General features: G+C 35.9%; 1 protein-coding gene and 2 long non-coding RNA genes across 4 annotated transcripts in view; 1 reads left to right on the top strand and 2 right to left on the bottom strand.

The window, feature by feature from the left end:
- Positions 1 to 594: 594 nt before the first annotated feature.
- On the bottom strand, positions 595 to 7,551 carry LOC124223011 (uncharacterized). Of its 2 annotated transcripts, none has more exons than XR_006884174.2 (3): positions 7,537 to 7,551; positions 2,058 to 2,376; positions 595 to 1,135 (listed from the first exon to the last, which is right to left on the bottom strand). It is a non-coding gene; the product is annotated as an uncharacterized lncRNA (long non-coding RNA). The 2 variants fall into 2 exon arrangements; XR_006884175.2 differs by having other exon boundaries at positions 7,533 to 7,547.
- LOC124223009 (Ejaculatory bulb protein III) lies at positions 7,540 to 10,080 on the top strand. Its single transcript, XM_046634594.2, has 4 exons — positions 7,540 to 7,692; positions 8,668 to 8,839; positions 9,560 to 9,654; positions 9,811 to 10,080. The coding sequence occupies exons 1-4, from the start codon at positions 7,687 to 7,689 to the stop codon at positions 9,910 to 9,912; spliced, it is 375 nt and encodes a 124-aa protein (XP_046490550.1). The 5' UTR covers positions 7,540 to 7,686; the 3' UTR covers positions 9,913 to 10,080.
- Positions 10,081 to 11,161: 1,081 nt separating this feature from the next.
- Positions 11,162 to 20,591, bottom strand: part of LOC124222871 (uncharacterized) — a 39,994-nt gene continuing 30,564 nt past the window's right edge. Inside the window, exon 3 of the long non-coding RNA XR_006884140.2 lies at positions 11,162 to 11,550. This is a non-coding gene — a long non-coding RNA (uncharacterized lncRNA). The remainder of the gene's footprint in view (positions 11,551 to 20,591) is intronic.

The following is a 20,591-nucleotide window of genomic DNA, read 5'->3' as shown; positions in this document are numbered from 1 at the left end:
AACAATCAAAAACTAGTGAGACATGTGTCTCATTCATACTTCTACGTGAACATAATTAAGTTGTCGGGTATTATCCGTTGAACATCGAGTATATCGGCCAAAATTTTCTATAAACAGAATTAGAAAATGATTATCATTCCAAGAATACGTTTGGTGCACTCGCATAACATTAATGTTTGGTCGATACTAAAGATTTGTGTAACAATAAATCTCATTATGTGGTTCGTTTATTGAACTCTTGACTGAATCAAACGTGGATTTAGAACAAGCTTAATTTGTTTTAATTTTTTAGTCGTTTCAATCACACATTTTTTGGTACAAAATTCACATGTCACAATGGAGACTTGTTCGTCCCATCGTTCGTGACACTGTCCATCTTATTTGCGGAATCAACGAACTCACAGTGTCCGGGATCAAGACCGATTTGTCTGGAGGCTCGGCTTCGACTGCCGTTTCTCTCCGCTCCCGTAATTGGTACCCCTTGTGTTTATCATCAAGTTTCCCTTAATCCCGTGACTGCGACTACGTTTGGTGTTTATCCCATAACACCCAATTTCGTGTATAGCCCTGCTCACAATAAATCAACTCTCAACGTATAACTCAAACTGGTTTATTATCGATCGCAAATAATACAGCGTAACGTCAAAGAAACAGGTACAGCTTTTACTTCGACAAATAAATATTATGTTCGCCAAATTGATTACAGCAACTAGTTGAATCAAACAAGTATCACTTGATTCAAATAATCCTTTCCATACGTGTAATTATCTAATTTTCCTCATAAGATGCAAATGCTAAATATAATTCAGTTTAAATATAACTAACAGACTGAATAGGAAGAAAAAAAAAGTTTAACGATTTATTATAAAAAATATAATACGTATTTCTTTATTCCTCGGTTCTCACATTCTCAATTTACAGTAATATTTTTTTTTTTTTATTCACCAATATTTATAGATCTTAACTAAACGGTCATGTTATACAATCTGTAACATTATTTTCGGGCAACGGTTGATAGTTGTTCTCGTATTCTGGTAAGACCGTCTAAAAGAGTGTTCAAAGTTTCCGGAGGGAGATCCAGAACGAATTTTTTTGTCTTCATTTCACTTTCTTCGTAAGATTTTGGTTCCTCGACCTGAAACAAATTACATACATTCGTAAATTCACAAGGAAATTTGGTTACCTAATTTTTTTCGGACCTTAATTATATTTAGTATATATAATATTTAGAACTCTTCGAACTGTTGAACTATGAGCTGTTTATTTTAGGGAAAACGGAATCTTTTTATGTTCGGCCTTCTTTATTCGTTTATGGAAAAAAATATCCAATAAATTCGATCCGTTGTTTTTAGTTTAACAATTTCGTTTTGAATCTCGAAACCATGTACCAAAAACGTACAAAAGTTGAAATATATGTAGTACGGTAATAATTTCATTTTCCTTTTTTAGGTTTCAGTTGCCAATTTTTCTCACCTAATAAAAATTTGCATTTATATCTACAGCTGGCATGAAAAATGTATTCTTCGTAATTCGCATCAGCAATTAGACTTTTGAAAATCTTAAGTCATTCGCGTGAAAATTGTTTCATTCCATAAAAATAGAAATCCAGTCATTCACATGAATTAGATTATAAGATAAACGCTGAAATTTTTTTACAAAGTTTGAAAATACTAGCATTCACAGAAAAATTAATCTGTCCTGACTTGTAAGTTTGAAAAACCGTTTTAATTGTATCAAAAAAAGATCGCAATTATTTATTCATCTTTTGTTTCTCTCGAGTTTGCAAATCAAGCATTACAGTGTCATCTACCGGTAACTGGTGGAATTGATTTTCTTCTTTACCGAAGGTACACAATGAGTCATATCAATTTTTCGATAACGAAAAAAAAGTGTAAAATAAATATAACAAAGGTTAAGGGAGTCAATAATCATCACCAATCGAAAAACTGAAGACACAGAAATCTGCCATTAGGATTTCAGAGCCAGTCGATGTGAAAATGTTGAGACTCGATTCGTGGAATGAACTGTGACAGATGAGTTGAGCTATAAGTACTCACAGTCAATTGCAGCAAGCAAGTTGCCGACTTTTCATTCGTTGATGTGGAATTCGGACTTTCATCGATCACGCAGGTTGATTCAATGAGTCGCGACGGTGTTAAACAGCTCATCGCAATAGAGTTGTTGGCTCACTTCTGCCAGCAGTAACGACAGGAGAGGAATAATAACGCGCAACGCAGTCGAGAGAGCTTCTCCACTTTTCTTAGTCGTTGTTTTGTTTAATACTCGTGGCGCCATCTGAGGGAATTTCTCTTAACATTCGGTTCTTCCTTATTTCACTGTTGGTATCCTCAACAATGTACCCGAGAATTGTTGGCCCTAGAAAATATTACGTGCTAAATTGTGTTTATTGATTTATTATTGTCCACCTTTTTGCACTCCAACATTATTGACATTTTGTTTCTTTTTTTTCACTGAAATTATTGATAATTTTGCCTGGTTTTGAACCTGATAAATATATGTTCGTAGTAAATTATGGTGAATTTTCAAACTGCTATTATCAGAAAAATTGAGTCTATTAATTTATTATTTTACACCTTTTCGAACTGGAACATTACTGACATTTTGTTTCTTTTTCTTCACCAACGTCACTAATTTTACCTGTTTATGAAACTGATAAATACATGTTTGTAGTAAATTATGGTGAATTCTCAAACTGCTATTCCCAGAATTTTGAAAAATCGTCAAAACAAGGATTACAAGAAGTTTACAAAAAAATAAAAGAAGAAAATTGCGAATTTTTAAATTCACCAAAATATTGTATGAGTATTGCAAATTGTTGAATCGAATGAATCACTGCAGAATTAGCGGTTTTTACTCTAATAGAACGTCATTCGAGATGAGATTTTCTTCGTGTAAAATTTTCGATCACGTTGATAAAGAAATCTAGGCTTGATCCAGTATAACAGAATGTTAGTAATAGAAAAATAAATGACGAATATGGGTTAAATAAATTTTCGGCGTGATTCATGACAGAATTTATAAACAAGTTTGAAGTTAAAATCGAATAGATCATTGATCGGTAGAAGGTACTTTAGCTGTACGCTGTAAATCTGACGGAGTGCAGATTACAAATCTTTTTGTCAACGAAGTAAAATATTGAAAAAAATTTGCTCGAAATTCCCAGACTCTGAACAAGGTTCGCAACTCTAGAATAAACAACATTGATTACGTATGGTAACGATTCCAACAACGAAGAGAGAAGTCATGCCCGCATGCGAAAAATTCGTATAATTTTAAGGTACCTCATACATGGCGTGACGTATTCGGCAGTAAATTGCACGCATCACGGTTCTTGGTAAAAATATTACGGAAGCAGTTTTGCAGAGTTGTGTACACACGCAAAGTTGAAAGCACTTACATCGGCAATCAATTATACGTTTCTTCAACGTTTATGGTTTGGGCTAATCGTGATAGTTGTCTGTGACGGGTATTCCCCGGAATATAATTGACGGTATGAAAAATTCCGTGGAACTATCAATTTTATAGTAACTATATACCGACGAGATGCTTAATTCGATACGATTTATATTCACGCGTACATTAACCTTGGTCAAACCTGTAATCTTAATTACGAAATAAAAAACATTCGTCATCGTATAAACACAATCGTTTTATACAATTGGTTAAAGTTTTATAAAAATTGACAGGAAACTATTTTCTAATCAGATTTCTTGAACGAATCTTTTTTCTTCAAGTCGCAGTGAAAATAAAAATGCTTCGGAAAATCAATACTTATTACTAAAACGCGTTCAAGTTTCATCGGATAAGTAATTAGTTATTGGACAAACATAGTATGTGAATAGAAAAATAGAAACAATTATACGAACGCTGTGAGCTCTGAATCAACTTTGAATTTAAATATTTGCATATCGCAAATATCGAAGGTGAGTCATGACTTTCAAAAGTGCCGTTAGCCGACACCTTGAAGCAAATAAAGTTTCTTAAATGCAAATGCAAAATCCGTGCGGTAATTTTTAGTGGAAGTATAATTTTGTGTTCGAAGCCTGATGAAGAATGCAACGAATTTTAATGTGCCAAAAAACCACAAATTATTTTAATAAGCCGGTGACGTTGAATAAGGTTGTTCACATTGAATCGTCATTCGAACATTTTTCAGACTCAGTCATTGACATTCCAGACACTTTATAACCGCAACGAGTTCAGACAAATTAAATTGAAGAAATTTTAAATTTCGAGCATCGTACGTTGTTTTTTTTTTTTTTTTTTTGTGTTTTACAGAGAATGCGAAAATTGCAGGAAATGTGCCGATAAAGAAGGAATTCAAGTCACCCGACCGTTTACAGATACAGAGTTGGTAGCATGCCGACAATTGCGCTTCTCTTTTCGGCTTTTGGTACCCTTAAATTTACCGATCATGCATAATATGATAATAATTTCTGCGTTCGATGATAGAGAATATTTTTTCGTACAAACAGCGTGTGAAATAACATTGTAGAATCATGTGAATTGAAATTGTTCCTATGAAATTCCAACCAAGCGGTTCGAGATCAACAATCGGACGTGACTAATGCAAAGCAATTGTTGTTAACAACGATGGGTAAAGAGTGAAACGATGAGTAGCAAGCTTGTTGCTAATCGATTCAAGGTAGACACTTGAAAGCGAGGAGTGGCATGATCAAATTGGTGATAATTATTAGAAACCGTTGAAACTTGAAAGGTTTTTTTATATTAAATTTTCGCAAAAACTCAGCGGAATATCTACCGCGAATTGACAATATTCGAAAGCATCTGGCAAAATCAGAGAACTGTAACGTATTGAAGCAATATTTGAGGAGGAGTAAGAAATTTGCTGGAAATTTGAATATTTCTCAAGCCTAAGCGTTCCGCGGAAAATCAAGATTTTTTTATTTACCGTTCCTGAGGTTGGTTTCTCCAGAAATTCTTCTTCGGATAGAAAATCGGAAAAAATGCTGGTACATCTGAGAGTTTTGAAGAAATTGTAATGGAATACGTCATTTCAGAGTTGATCAGTGTTTCAGTCATGGATATTTCCTTAGCTGTTTATTAATTATTGTAATGATGGTTTGGCAAAATAAGGATCGAAAATAAAAGAATATAGCAAAACTAGCACTGTATTGATTAGCAAAAAAAAAATAAAATAAAAAATCAATGTGATTTGAGGATCATCGTTCTCAAAAGCAAGCAACGCTGACCACGTTCCATTTTAATCGGATGGGATTTTCCAATATTTAATCCAATGTTATTAATTTTTTTTTTATTCGTTTCGTCGATAAACGTCCATTCATTGAAACTTAGATTAAAAAAAAGTATACCGTTAAATCTCAGCGTCGTCCGAGCGTAAATTGTCCGGAGATATTTTTTAACCTCCGATGTTATTGAAGCGGTAACTTTGAAAAGTATAATTTTCACGTAACTTATAAAAATTCAATTAGATTTGTACAGCACATCGCGATGATTAAGAATGATAAAAATAATCAATATACTGCTATACATAATAAATTATTCGAGTTGACGTAGTCGACAAAAAATTAAGAGAGAAGGTAAAAACCTAGTTGCTAATACTCGATGACGCAATCTTTGGTTCACTGATTGAGATACGCGTTAATGCTGAATCACGATCTTAATGAATTTTTTGCTCCAGCTGTTGCCACGACGCGTGTACGATTACTTCGGTACGATTTTTGAGGCTGCTAGAATCTTTCACAAGTTTTCCACACCGAGAAAAATTTTATTTGTTACAGTAACTAGAAAAATTCAGTAAAACAGGTGTCGTTAAAAACTTGTTCGCGAAAAATAAACTCTCATTTTCAGAAGAGTAAAATCAATTTTCGCAGGGCTTATTCGATATTGTTTATTTACTATTCCAAAGAAAGGTAGATAAATCAACAACCGTTTGCAAAACTCCTACAATTTGTTTTTTTTTTTTACAAAGCGGGTAATACGTAGATGATTTCTTTTTAACAGGCGTATCGGTGTTTCATCTTCCGATTGCGTCATATCTTCAATCATTTGACATCTCTTCGACAAATTATGAATTCGAAATTATACGGCCGTCTCTCCTTCGGCAAATTCCCCCTCCTGTATCCTCCTCACGGGAACGGACCACGTCTCTTCGTTCGCACTAATCACAAATAATTAATGTGGCTCTCTTGATTTATTCATAAGCTTCGCTCGACTTGAACGCCCTATCCTTACTCGAGAAAATCGATTCTGCGAACACGGCTTTCGACGCAAATTTACGACCCGTAATAAGACCCTTTTTGTCCGAGAACAGAATAATCCAAGCATGCACTTTCAACTATATTTTCTACGTCAAGTTTCAAAAATTTCTTTTATTTTTTTTTTTTAAGGATTTTTTTAATACCTTTTCCGAATTCACTCTCGGTTCAGGATTCAAATTATTACATTTTTTTTTTCACAAAATTCTTGTTCTGGACGGACTTGTATGTCTAAAATTGTTTTAAAACAATTCAGAATCATATTTAAACTATGACGAACAATTGACTCAGGCTGAAAAATAGAGTATATATGAAAAGAAGTTTTTTTATTGAATCGAGTATTTTAATGAAATTTTTTTTTTCCATTTTTAGGGGTGCGTAATGCAGTGCAAGTCAAAATAATGAGGAAGTATTTTTTGTTTTTCGTTAAAAATGATAATGTTTCATCTTATAGGTGATTGAATTTCACTGATTTTAATATATATAGATATATCTTGACACGGGTGACGTCACAATCTTATAGTTTTCAATCTGTTATATTAATGGCAATTTTGATTCGATCGAAAAAATAAAAAATACCTTCAAAATATTGTTTTCCAATCTGAAAGAATATGAAATAAAAAACTTTCAATCAAATACTCAATTATTAATCGAGCATTCGAAGCAATGATTTTGAAATTGATTGAAAAGAAATTCAATGTTATCAGTTTGTCATTCTGAAAATCGATAAAATCATATTTATTACACCCATTAATTTGTTTATCGCACTCTGTGATAGCAAAAACGTAAAATTTTTGAAGAATATAGATTTTTTGAAAAGTTTTCATCGAATCCATCGCTTCGATTACGAATAAATGTCGAAAATACAATTTGGAATATCTTCGTCAATGCGCGCAGTCTGTAAGTGAGATAAATCCTTGAAACTGTTTTTGCGTAAATATTGACAAAACTTTTCTATCCTCCAGAGAACGTGAATCAAATACAGCGACCGGCTACAAATATTGCAGTGTATGAAAATCCCATCTCATGAATAAACCCAGGTGACGTCTGTCCGCGATGTTTCATTCGGTGAAAAACGGTTTTAAAAAATGACGATAGAGAGAGAGAGAGAGAGAGAGAGAGAGAGAGAGAGAGAGAGAAATACACCCAACACGCGAACTCTTTGGGATACACAAGCAAACACGTCAGGCACACTCGATCCGGCCAAGATGGAATTAGCGAAACGTGATACGACCGGTGAATCTAATCGGTTATGCAAAACTGTCTTCATACTTACGTGCGGCTAAACAAATGACCGTCGAATAAGCGTCTTGTCTCGATATTTCAAACAGAGTTCGCGGAGTCCAAGAGCTATATAAGCAGCCGGTAAGCTGGCATCGGCATCAGTTCCGATCCTGAAGTTACAAGCATCACTCAATAAACAAACATGAAGGTACTGTGACCGTAACGTGATTCAGTCTATATAGTTTCTGATTTCGCTAGCCGGTTCTTTCTTTTTTTTTATTATTTTTTTTTTACGAATTCCGTCGGTAACAACACCGAGTTTCGAATAAACATGAATATTTTTAATCGAAATAATAACAACGATAAGATTGAGAATAAAAAGTACCGAAAATCCGACTTCAGATACGTGATCAGCGATTTAAAGAAGCTTCGAGTACCAATTTCGATCAAAGTTCAAATGTTTTATATATAGTTCCTTCTCTCCGGCATATCTGACCCACCGAATTTAAATTCAGCAAATCCGACTTGAAGTTCATGATCAGGATCTAAAAATCATCACGGTTATATTTCAGTCTTCATTCGAATTCGTTATTTATTCTCCAGATATAATCATTTTCATTATACTCCTCAGAATTTCGTTACATAAATAATTGGAAAAGTACCGAACCGATCAAAGCTAAAGTCTACTGTTTTGAATTTAAATAATAATAACAATAAGAATGAGAATAGAAAATATCGAAAATCTGACTTTAGATTCGTGATGAGTGATTCAAAGAAGCTTCGAGTACCAATTTTTATCAAAGTTCAAATGTTTTGTAGATTCATTTTTCCAGCATTTTTCTATTTCCAATATCCATGCACACCGAATTTAAATTCAGAAAATCTGACTTCAGATTCATGATCAGCAATACCAAAATCATTCATTCTCCAGCTAAAATCATTTGTATTTTACTCTTGAGAATACTGTTATTTAAGTAATTGTAAAAGTACTCTACCGATAAAAGTTAAAACACTTTTAAGTTTGGCAAAGATCGGAGTGATTACAAAAACTTCCCGTTCTCCCTAAAAGCATAGAAAATAAGAATATTAAAAATCGTCGAGCGGATGTTGGATTTTACTGCCTGTGAAACGTAGCTTTGGCCTTGCTTGGCTGAAATTAATTCATCATGAAAAATTTTTTCAGGTTGCTGTGGTCGTTCTTGCCCTTGTGGCTTGCGTTTGCGCCAACTCTTACACCACCAAGTACGACAATATCGACTTGGACCAGATCCTCCAGAGCGAACGTCTTCTCAAGAACTACGTGAATTGTCTTCTTGGGGTCGGCAATTGCACCCCCGATGGCAACGAACTCAAGAGTGAGTCGCGCATTGCTGATTATTAATAACATTATATTATTATCATTATTATACACGCATTCATCATAATTATTAACGTATACAACTTAATTTTCCTGTCGCATGTACAAATACTCCACGTTATGTATTTTATCAATCTCTTATATCAAAACTTCAATACACAGTTCCAACGAGTAAGTAAAATCTTATTCGTGTCATTTTTTTAAGCAGCACGTTACTTGGACAAATTTATTAGCCTTAATCGGATTATCATGTCTGCAATGAGAAATGTTTCATTTTTTATAGACTCTCTGGTAACAACCAGAAAACTAATTTTCATTTTCTACCTAGAACTGTATTTTTCGTTTGTGGTAAAAAAATTAAAATAGTTTAAACAGTTGAATTTTTCTAAGCCTGTACGAAATTTACTCATAGATGAACTATTTTTGTTTACTTAGATACCGTATTAAATTTTGAAAATATTACAGGAAACACATTTTTCTCATACCCTTTAATTGTGTTGATGTATGTATAATTCTATCGTTGGAGAATTCAAATCAGTTTTCTAAATTCAACCATAGAAAATCTAGTATATATATATAAGTTACTGTCCATTCGATTATGACAACTCGTACTACATTATTTTATAAACGAATGAAAAATCGTGACAGTAAAATGATTCCGTGACGTTTGGCAATAATTATATAAATAATTAACGAAAATTCGTTTCTTACGTTACAGAGGCTCTGCCCGACGCTCTTGCCAGCGATTGTCTTAATTGCAGCGAAAAGCAAAGACTCGGTAGCGAGAAGGTGATCCGCTTCCTGGTCAACGAGGTATGTACACGAGAATCCAAGATATCGTAACATCTCAATTTATACCGTAGTTTAGAAGTGTAGTTAATCGATACGTAAGTTTGTTACTATTCCGCATATCCAGCGTTTGCCTCTGGCATCAAGACGGGTCTGTCAATATTCGTTTGTACGTTACAGCGGCCGCAAGTTTGGGCTAAACTCGCCGAGAAGTACGACCCTAATCGTCAGTACCAGCGTAAATTCGAGGTCACTGCCGCCAAAGCTGGAATCAAACTGTAAACAAATACAGAAGACAGAGAGAGAGAGAGAGAGAGAGAGAGAGAGAGAGAGAAATAGAGAGAGAATGCAACGCGTTGATTAGTTGGGATTATAGTTAATGTTAAATTGAATTGTAAAGTTTATAAAATGTTTTGTGAGAATAAAATATTGTTATAACAAATGCAATAATTGGTAGTCATTTATTTATAAATAATTAGCACAGTTGCAGTTCGTTGAATATGCTCAAGAGTGCCCGCGGTTCTACACTGAGAAAAATATCATTTGTTATAGTAACTGGAAAAATTCGGTAAAACAGGTATCGTTAAAAAAAAAAAAAAAACTGTTTGAATATTGTTGGAATTACGAAAAATGAGGTACGCGTAACCATTTTGTCCTATCGTCGATCCTTTTTTGGTTATTGCAACGCAAAATCAGTTTGTGATGTTTACTCTAGTTTTTTAGCTAAGCAAGGCTTTAACGTCAATTTATGCTTGCACAAGCGTTAAATTTTCGCAACAGTTGCAAGAAAATATAGTAGAGAAAGAATAGTAAAGGATACTAGACTTTCCGCTAACAGCTACAAAACTAATTTTCATTTTGTACCTGGAACTATATCTTTCGATTATGATAAAATATGAAAATAGACAAGGACCGAGCGGTAACCGGAACTAAAAATTTCTCTCAGTGTATCGTCTAGATGATAATAAAATCATACGTATGGAAAGTCATCGAGATGAAGTGAACACAGTTTCCCACGCAATTATCACTACAAAACATGAAGTTACCCAGCTATTAATTCATAGAGGTAACGATCAAAACAGGAGATTCTTGATATAATTACTGAGAAAAAAAACTGTCGATCTCATAGTAAATTTCTTTGGGTGAAGCGGAAAAAAATTTTGTTGACGCGAATAATTTTATTCTTGGGATAGCAAAAGATTTGACAGGGTCAATTTGGCGGTGCAGATTTTTCCTAACAACAAAAAATTTGGTGAAATCAAGTTATATTTACGTCGAACAACAAAATATTGTTTTCACTAACCGCAAAAAAATCATTTCAAATCAACAGCTCTTTTTATCAGTGATCGTTGATTGTGAAGTGTTTCTTTCAGAACGACGTCTTCGTTGAACTATTCATCTTCGCAAAACGACAACAGAGTTTCGACTCCGAATGTTGTTGACGTGGTTTCACTATAAGTAGGTTATGTTATTATTATACCGTAAAAACGACCAAGATGACCAGCATATTTACCTAAATAAAGATGAAAGATAAACTTGACTCGCGACAAAATATCAGGTATATTTATGTAAGATGACAATCTTAGATGAAATTATCTCTATTATATACAACACAGGTTCGGTAGCAATTGCGAGTTTATCGATCGAGGTTAGACTGTACATCAGATTGATGAACAGTGATGCAGAAGGGCTTGGAAAACTATTATTGTTAACTGACTGACGACCGTGATTACATTTACAAGTCATCATGAAAACATAAATTTAACTCACCGCTTGACACGTTCCGAGTGTAATGGCTCCCCTGTCTTGTATACTGAAATATTGCCATGGTTCGCTCTCGCAGGCCAATAGAATTCAATTGATTCGCGCAGGCGTGGTCGATCACTCAGCCTCGTTATTCTCTATCGGTACAGCAGTGCGCTGTAAAAAGAGTCGTATGAAAATTTACCAGAAATGTCCTGTTCGTACTAAAATGGAACAAGTTTAGTAATGAATTCGGAAATTCAACATCAGGTAGCGTTGGATTGACGTGAAATTATAGTTTCTAAAAATCCAAATCGCATTTGCAGAGATTCAATAACGGCATTAAGAAAGTTTTAACGGCGTTACGCAGCTAGTCAAATTTCGCTTTCGTTGGGTGTCTGACTAGCCTAGGTATTAGATTTTTCAGAATTTGGCAACGTCGCGTCACGTTATTGCGAAATCTTTGTATATTCACTCCATATATAATATTTCCAAGATCCGTCATGCGTAAGACCCACTTTATTTTTTATTTATAACCGAAAAGTTACTCTAATCCAGCAATTTCATGTTTTATGCATGTGATGCGCTGTTGCCACATCGCAACGTGTCATCGCCTGCACAGCTAGATACAACTTCAGACCTGAATACGTTTTTTTATATTTCAACATAACTTTTTCCAGTTTCACAGAAGTGGTAAATAATTCTGAAATATCTTTATCCACAATTATTAGATTTGTTTCTGCTGCCAAAGTACTTCGACGATATTTTAATGTAACTTCATTACGTAAAAATATGTGTGAAATGAGCGAAGACATATATTGCTTATATCTTATAAAAAATACCGTGATACGATAAAAAAGAATTTTCACCTGGGGATTGAATTGTAAAATTTTATCGAAAACCGAACGTGAATCCTCGTATGGTTACAACTCCCTTAATGACGGCGCAGGCCTTGAACTTGTGGCTACAGAGCCGGTTGGCATGAAGTATAATTAGCTCGCGGACGCCGAAAAGAGTGGATTGGAGAGAAAGAGCTAATAGGTTGTGGCAGGGCGAAAGGCTATCAGCTTGAGTGCTGTTGAGCTTCCTAACTCGAGCCGCCCGATCAGCATTACATCTACTTCTGGTAGAATCATCCGGGGGTAGAGTTGATGCCGAAGCTGAGAGAGGATCGGAGGGAAAGGTGATCTCGCATTAATGTGACGCTGTATCCTCATCGCGTATACAGTTATCGCTTTTCATCCGAACGAGGAGAAAATTATTACAACGGCCAAATTTCTGGTCAGCATAAAGAAATCAGCAATACTTCGTGACGATTAGACCAAAACTTCTCGCACTAATGATTAATCGTCAATTTTTATGCACGCGTACGAATTTTTCGAGACAACTGTACGTTTACGTTTCGAGCTTATTTCGCAAGCTCGATTCTCGGTTTTTCGTATATACATCAAATATATTACATCTAATGCGAAGTAATGATTGAAATATTCTTGGAACGAGCTTTCTATGATATGAAATTCAATGTTTGCTTATTGGCCAACGCTGGAAGTAAGAAAGTATGATTGCAAGCTCGACGTTATCGTGTAAGCACTTCGTCGCCTCGGCCAAGCTCACAGTTTATCAACCTTTCGCCCGTGTTGCTTCACGTCGAACTTTCGAATATGAGAAATGACGTTGGTACCATAGTTTGGAAAATACTGTATTATGGATATCAGAATATTCGTATTGAAAAATGCGCTTATAGTTTTAAGGTGAATTCAAGATTCAACGATGAGTCAGGAACGGGCACAATGAAAAAATCCTGGAGAAGTTTTAAGTACAGTTGCAGATCAAGCTAGGATATTATTTTGTCATTATTTCGTGTACAGCAGAAATACTTCCCAGTAGTTTAAAATTTTCATAAGAATATCGACAAGTGATATTAAAATGCCGCCGGAGTTGCGTATTTTCATATACGCGGATTTTATTATTACCTGGAGCTTTTGGAAGTTCAAAGGTTCACTGCTCGAGGCTACGTCGTCCTATTGAACTCCAGCTCCTGCAGGAACGGACGAAATATTGAAACTATATTCAACGTTGATTTGTGCTTGCATACCCCGAGTCCGAATATAAACCTTTACAAAGTCGTCATCCCATGTGCATTCCAAATATTGCAATCCACTCCGAATCTCAAAATATTCGGCATCAATCTCTGAACGCTTATTACGCTTGTTCGGTACGTGATATTATAATAATCATTCATGTTGCGATTATTAATATCATATATAGTCACATTCGGAAAATGTTACCTAATTGTGACAGGCAAATTCGTGTTCACGCGTGAGCAAATTTTAGAATTCATGAACGATCTACAAAACATTGTGTAAAAAAAACAACCAGATAAAAAGTTGAGTCGAACTATTTTGTACAAGCATGTAACATATTTGTTACCAAACATTTTAGAAAAAACGATAGAAGAAGTAGAAAGTTTTCTCCGTGGATTTGAAGACACAGAGCAGCAGATGAATATATATAAATACTTATAGTATAGTATATTAGACTGTATAAAAAAAAAGTTGAATATTATTTTGAAAATTTAACTCAAAGTATTGTTTCGAAAGACGAACAAAAAAGATGCTTTCCAACTTTCAGCTCTTAATATGAATATTTAGAATTGCATCATCGCGATTTTCTATTTCGCTTTTAAATAAACTGTATTTTTCTATGGAATTCAAGGCTCTATGTAAAGGACCACCTATCGTTGTACGATAAATCTACTATTTCAAAAGTTATTCGAGGTTAAAAGGTATCAAAAAATATTAACATTCATCGGTGGCAGTTAGGCTCGATTCAAAATTTTGAGGTTAGAGACGGTTGGTCACCCTGACAAACAGCCACTCTCGGATTATAGCGCACGCGCATTAAATATTAGCAGACGACGGGCCATGCAGTCGTTAGGAATTCCTTCTGTATATATTTTACACTTATGTACGCGCGTGTGTGTGTCTTTAAATCCGGTGATTCATAACAGAAAGTAAAAGACCGAGTCCCGCGGGATTGTCGTAAAAATAAGCGAATATCTCCTGTATTATTTCCATCGGATAAGCTCGCTCTTCGAGCACACCCGAGTATTTTCCAAAAGGCTGAATGAAAAGTTGTCCTTACTCAGTCAGAAGGACAGGTTCAACTAGGGCTTCGTGGCTTCGTGGCTTCGTGGCTTCGGTGGCTGATCCATGGGGCGAAGAGATCGGGCAGCGGCGGCTAGTCTCTCGGTTAGTACCTGGCACTTGTCCAATTCGACATCGAGGATTTCAGCTTCGAATGACCGCTGAGCACGGTCTTCAGAATGCTCGAAATTGCTGCCAACCAATTCTCGCGATTTCCTGCTCTTCGCTCGCCTTGGCAAGAACGCTCGTCATGCATAATGAAGCCGTTATCAAAATTTCCCGAATTCCGATCGTAATTGTCGCCCCGGATGCGAGCTCGCTTTATGCCCTCCACACTTCGCTCCAATCCCAACAATATTCAACTGCAGTTGACATCTATGAGGTGTTTTAAGCACTCGGGATGACGAAAAAGGCGATTTTTCAACGATTTTTCACGGAGAGTGCATTTCAATTTCTCGATACAAATATTTGTACACATATCTGGGTAACATTGAACTTCGTTCTGATATCTTTTATCTGGAAATATACCGATTTTTAAAACTGATATGGCCGATCCTCTGGGAGCATTGCTGAAAAAAGGCGTCAAGATTTCTCGGAAACGGCTGATCCGATCAGTCTCAAATTTTTACACAAGCTTTATGAATATACTTTTCAGTTCTTAATCCGAGATTTCTTCTCACCGATAAAGATTTTTCATTTTAACTTTTTTTTGAGAAGCCGCCGTATTGTTGAAAATCAATACTTTCCTCATTCCTTAGATTAAAGACCAAATAACACCTTATATTAACTGAATCTGTCTTAATTTTTGCATTACAGATGATCCAGTCCAGAGATAATATCTTGTTCACCGCAAGACGCTATTTTTAAGGGTGCTCCCGAAGATAAGCTACAGCAACTTTAGAAATCATTATTTTTACAAATAAAAAACATCAGGATAAAGTTCAATGTTACCCTGATACGTATATAAATTTTTATAGTAATAAATTGAAAAATCCTTGAGAAATCGCCTTCCTAACTGCGAATAATCACATATAAATCGAACTTCCGCTACCGACACTCGGCAAATTATTGCACTTATACGTATATATATTATTCTCGTATTTAATTCAAATTAATCCCTCTCCGTAACAGAAAGATATTCGAAACCGGAATTCGGCCCGGATTCGCAACGAACGGGGGATCGGAAATCAAGATGTAATTATACGTCATCCAGCAAGACTCTCCGGGATTCTCACGAACGATATAAAAATCTGTCTTTCTTCCTGTCGTTCAGACCGTAATCTGTGAAAAGTGAGGTTCGAATCGCGTGACGTGGCAATCCGAGGAAGGCTAATTACCTCTCGATTTACTTCTCTTTAGCAGTCTCCCTTATCGGATATTATCGTAGTTATGCATCGAGGTACTTTTACAGGTTTCTTCTTGATCGGTGTAACTAATTTATCCACGCGATCATTTTTATTCCCGTTCTTTTTTTCATTCCTACGATACGATTATTTTTAGTTATTGTTAAGTTTCAAAAATTTTTAGGAACATTTAAGACAGAAGATTCCGAGTTGAAAGCCGATCATCAGTTGAAGTATAAAAATTCATATCTCTCTGTGTTGAATTGAATACGCACCTTGAGAGATGATTTTTCGTAATGCGAAATCTGCAAAATCTTCCTCAAAATTCTATGGAAACTTCCACGTGAGAAAAACCGTAACGGTGTTTTGAAGAAATTTCGTTTTTCACGAATAATCGGTAGAAACATTCGTTGGAAAAATAAGAACAAATATTCTGTAGAAATAGAAATCTAGATAAACTTTTTAACACATTACTCTCAGCACGCCTTACAATTAGAGATCAGATACTTCTGAACAACTTGCATACCATCAAAAGTTCCCACTGATAAATTTTACCTATTTTGTGATAAATAAATTTTTCTTTCAATACGGATATAAACATGTGAACGAAAAATTCGAATTTTGAACGATGCGAATTTTGACATATTGATTCTATAGACAAATTATTTATACAGTATGTGATGTATTTCTTTTCTTTGTTTTGTTTTTTGTAACGATTGAATATGAAGTAAAATAGATCACTAAAGAAAAATGCACAATACAGTTGAGACTAGATAAAGAAAGAAAGATTATTCACTTATTTAGCTAGTTGTTAGCGAATCCTATTCGTGGCAAGCCAAAAAAATTGGCTTGATAGTACTAAATACGAAATATAAATCACAGCACAGAGTGCACAAATAAAAGTATACTTTAATTTCAACCCAAAGAAAACAAAACGGCAAATATTGTAAATGGTGAAATACATTAAATGATGAAACAACGACGATTAACATTTATATTAATCAGTAGAGCGTTTTATGACGTCAGGTATACGAAGGGAGATCGAAAATCAATAGTATTTTGTGCAATTTAGACTGTTAAAATAATTTTCCGTTCTCTTTCCTCGTTCTACGTTGAGCTTCGAATTAAATGGATGGTTGATTAATTACCTGATAAGGATTTTCTTACGAAACAACACTTCCGCAAATTGTACGAGACTTTCGGAATTCACGGCCTCGCACAGATTCTAATCGTACCGTCTCTCTCACAATCAAACGTTGTAAGCCTACTGACTCTCTGATCCGCTCAGACCTTCCATACTTACTATTTATTTTGAAATAGAATACAGCGCCACAGCTATAATTGACAAATTTTCTCAACTTTCTGACCGGCGGTGGTTTGTATACCATATTCGATAATCGACCGGCTTCCGATTATAACTGAGTATAGCAAACAAGGTATCCTAAATTTAATTCTACGAAATAATTGAATTTCCGATTTCTGCTAATGTGAAACAACTTTGCCAAGCGTAAGACACACGATCATCGCGTTACCACTCGGAAGTCTAGTAATCGAATAATATTATCTCCTTTCCGAGATCACGCCGATTTTCGCTCGCCTTCGATTATCTCCGTAATAATTATAATTATCGTTTAAAATTGCTTCACAGCGTTGGATATTGTTCAAATCACACCCACCGAGAGAAATTTTTAGTTTCGGTTACCGCTTGGTCCTTAACTATTTTCATTTTTTACCACAATCGAAAAATATGGTTCTAGGTAGAAAATGAAAATTAGTTTTCTAGCTGTTACCGGAAAGTCTATTATCAGTTACTATTCTTTCTCATTACGATCACTGTTACTATATTTTCTTGAAACTGTTGCGAAAATTTAATGCTTGTGCAACAATAAATTGACATTAGAGCCTTACTTACCCAAGAAAGTACAGTAAACCGAAAAAACTGATTTTGCGTTGCAACTACCAAAAAAGGATCGACAATAGCGCAAAATGTTTACCGCGTACCTCGTTTTTCGTAATTCCAACAATTTTCAAACAGTTTTTTTCAACGATGCCTGTTTTACCGAATTGTTCTCGTTACTATAACAAATGAAATTTTACACTTCATTGTAATGCTCATTATAATTCTCAGCACTGTACATAACCTCTACAAGCTGCGTTTGACAACCTGAGAAGCTTGAGTTGGCGAGCCTGCACGTACGATGTGAGAACAAAGACCGCGCATGCGCAGCCTGACGTTCAATCTGCTGAGTTTTACCGTTTCTTCCCAGTTCAAAAGTAACTCATTCTCCTGAACCTGCAGCTTTCAAACTCCGCTAGCTGACCGTTTTTCGCGGTCTGAGCGATGGACGTCGATAGAGGGGAGCTTTGATCAGCGAAGCGCGAGTCCGACGTACGTCAGAAAACGAAGCTGAGGTATTGCAGCTGTTGCAGTTGTAGCTGTTAACCAGGACATTTATCAGCGATCAGGTTGGCAGAAGTCGGTGCAAGAATTGTCAATATTATTGGCTTCCCGTCGTTGACAGAGAATCCTGAGCTTTTCCACTCCTCGTTTCTTAATTCCCTGCATCGCGTTGCGAGGGTCCATCTCCCAAAGCTCGATCGCGATAAAGGGTCTTTCTTGGAAGTCTACAGATGGATGGAGGGGAAAATAGGTGGTTAGACGGGCGGACAGGCCGCACTGATGTTGTGGATCTGACATGCTGCATTGGGCTCGGACCCCTGCTGAGTTTGACGAGGCTGAGACGAGGCTTTGGGCTTCGTGTGATCAATCGAGTAGGAAGTTTGGGGTGAGTTTCGCGCAGAGTTTGATGGTTCGCTCTGTTTAAAGGGGCCAATCGTTCGGGTTTCCAACAATTTTTTTTTTTTCCTCCCTTTTTCTCTTTTTCGCCTGCGTTAATTTTTGTCCCCTTTAACGCGAGTGTGCAGGGCGGTTACTAAAGCGCCCGTAAACCGGTTTGCTTTTCTTTAAATCACCCCGAAATGACAGGAACTTTCCCGACAAACCATTAGTCAAACGTAATTAGGGATACAAAAAGTGCGGCGAAAGTACTGTTCCTTTTAGGGTCGAATTAACGCAGACCTTTTACTCAATAAAATGTTGTAGAAAATCAGCGGGCCTGCTCTTAATTAACTGACAAGAGCCGAAAGAGCGAACAGTTTCTCACGTACGTAAAACGAATCACCGAATTCCGTCGTTCCTTAAATGCACTTATACATTAATTAATTAAGGAAGGAGTAAAAAAAAGTCCGGAATTGATCAAACGAAAAGCTTTTGGACTGTGTCGGTAATCAAAAAATGTTCCCTTCATTGGATTCAGAGTGGTATCGATGAATCAAAAAAATGAATCGATGTCGATAAATGAAACTTTGGGATTCCGGCAATTTGAGATATCAGAAATGGTCTGTTTTCCCAACGTAATATCGGTCACCTCGCTTAACATTCGGTGCCTTTCATCATGGTGAACCTCCCGTCTTCACGTACCCAAAACGCAAGGTGTAATCTGCAAACTACTTAGTTTCGCGTAATGGCTTCTGGTCCCGGTGAAGAGCAGCAAGCATGCACGTGGCAACTTGTCGGGAATACTTTGAAACTTGAAGTTGGAAAGCTCAAAAACTAATCCCGCCATGCACTCGTGATCCAGGCGAAATGCTTAGCGGCATGCTAAAATGGGAAACGCGTGGACTTGTAACACCGTCACAAACTACTATTACCACCCCCGTTTAGTGATAATTATTATCGCAGCTCGTCACGTGTAGACTATACGTTATTATACAACCAGCTTCTAAGCCAATATTCAGGCAAAAGCTGAGTCGGTAAGCAGAGAGAGAGAGAAAGCGAGATGAGCGCTGAGCAAAGATACATTTTACACATATACATGTATGAGCCTAATTTTGTTTACCTTACCTCTAAATACTGAACGAGAACTCCAGGCGTGGTTTACGGAGTCGAAATGAGAACCCGAGGATTATAGCACTCTGCTTTACCGGTAAACATCTTTGCGGATATATTTCTGCACGTGCGAAACTTCTTCATCTTCACGGGGCGCGTGTCTCAATCTGCGTATAGTATGTCTCACGATACGTTTTCTAACTTGGAGTGAAAATATGGCGATTTTTTTTTTTTTTTTTTTTAGTACCTGATTATACATATGTTTGGGCATCTTGTTGCCTTGGTAAGAAGTCGACTTTAGTCAGTTCAGGACCATTATTTCGTCCGTAGAAATTTTTGTTATGTAATATGGTGGTTTGACAGAGCTCAATACATATGAATATATGTGGTTGTATAGTGGAGAAGTATGTTCATCAAACAAATAATTCAATTGATTTATTATTTATTTCATTGGAGAAGGGTCATTCAAAAGTGAGTGTTTCTTTTTTTCTCGTGAATGCGATAGTATCTGAAAATTGACTCAGGTCGGATTGAATTCTTCTTTCTAAATTCCTCGGCTTCAATCGAGATGATAAATGAGGTTCGTGGGCTAAAAATCATTGTTTTTGCGTTGATTTAATTAAGTGATGAGATCGCAAAACGAGTTTTAATCAAATTCTCATATTTCCGAACTGTGCCGAGTTTTATGGAAGTACAAGAAAATTTTGTACTAAAATTTTTAACAATTTAGCTGATAAATCGATATTTCATCTCAAATCACTTAAAAATGGTTGAAAATTCAGAAGATTCATTTTAATTTCAGTCAGCAAATTATATTTTTTTCCAATTTCAGTAAACGGA

Source organism: Neodiprion pinetum, chromosome 7, assembly GCF_021155775.2.
Source record: "Neodiprion pinetum isolate iyNeoPine1 chromosome 7, iyNeoPine1.2, whole genome shotgun sequence".
NCBI lineage: Eukaryota > Metazoa > Arthropoda > Insecta > Hymenoptera > Diprionidae > Neodiprion > Neodiprion pinetum.
Note: the sequence above shows the minus strand (reverse complement) of the source record. Positions and strands in the feature narration are given on the sequence as shown.

Excerpts from the sequence above, each read along its gene's own strand:
- LOC124223009 (XM_046634594.2), top strand. Across the intron at positions 8,840-9,559 it reads CGATGGCAACGAACTCAAGA|AGGCTCTGCCCGACGCTCTT; the intron begins GTGAGTCGCGCA and ends CTTACGTTACAG. Across the intron at positions 9,655-9,810 it reads TCCGCTTCCTGGTCAACGAG|CGGCCGCAAGTTTGGGCTAA; the intron begins GTATGTACACGA and ends TGTACGTTACAG.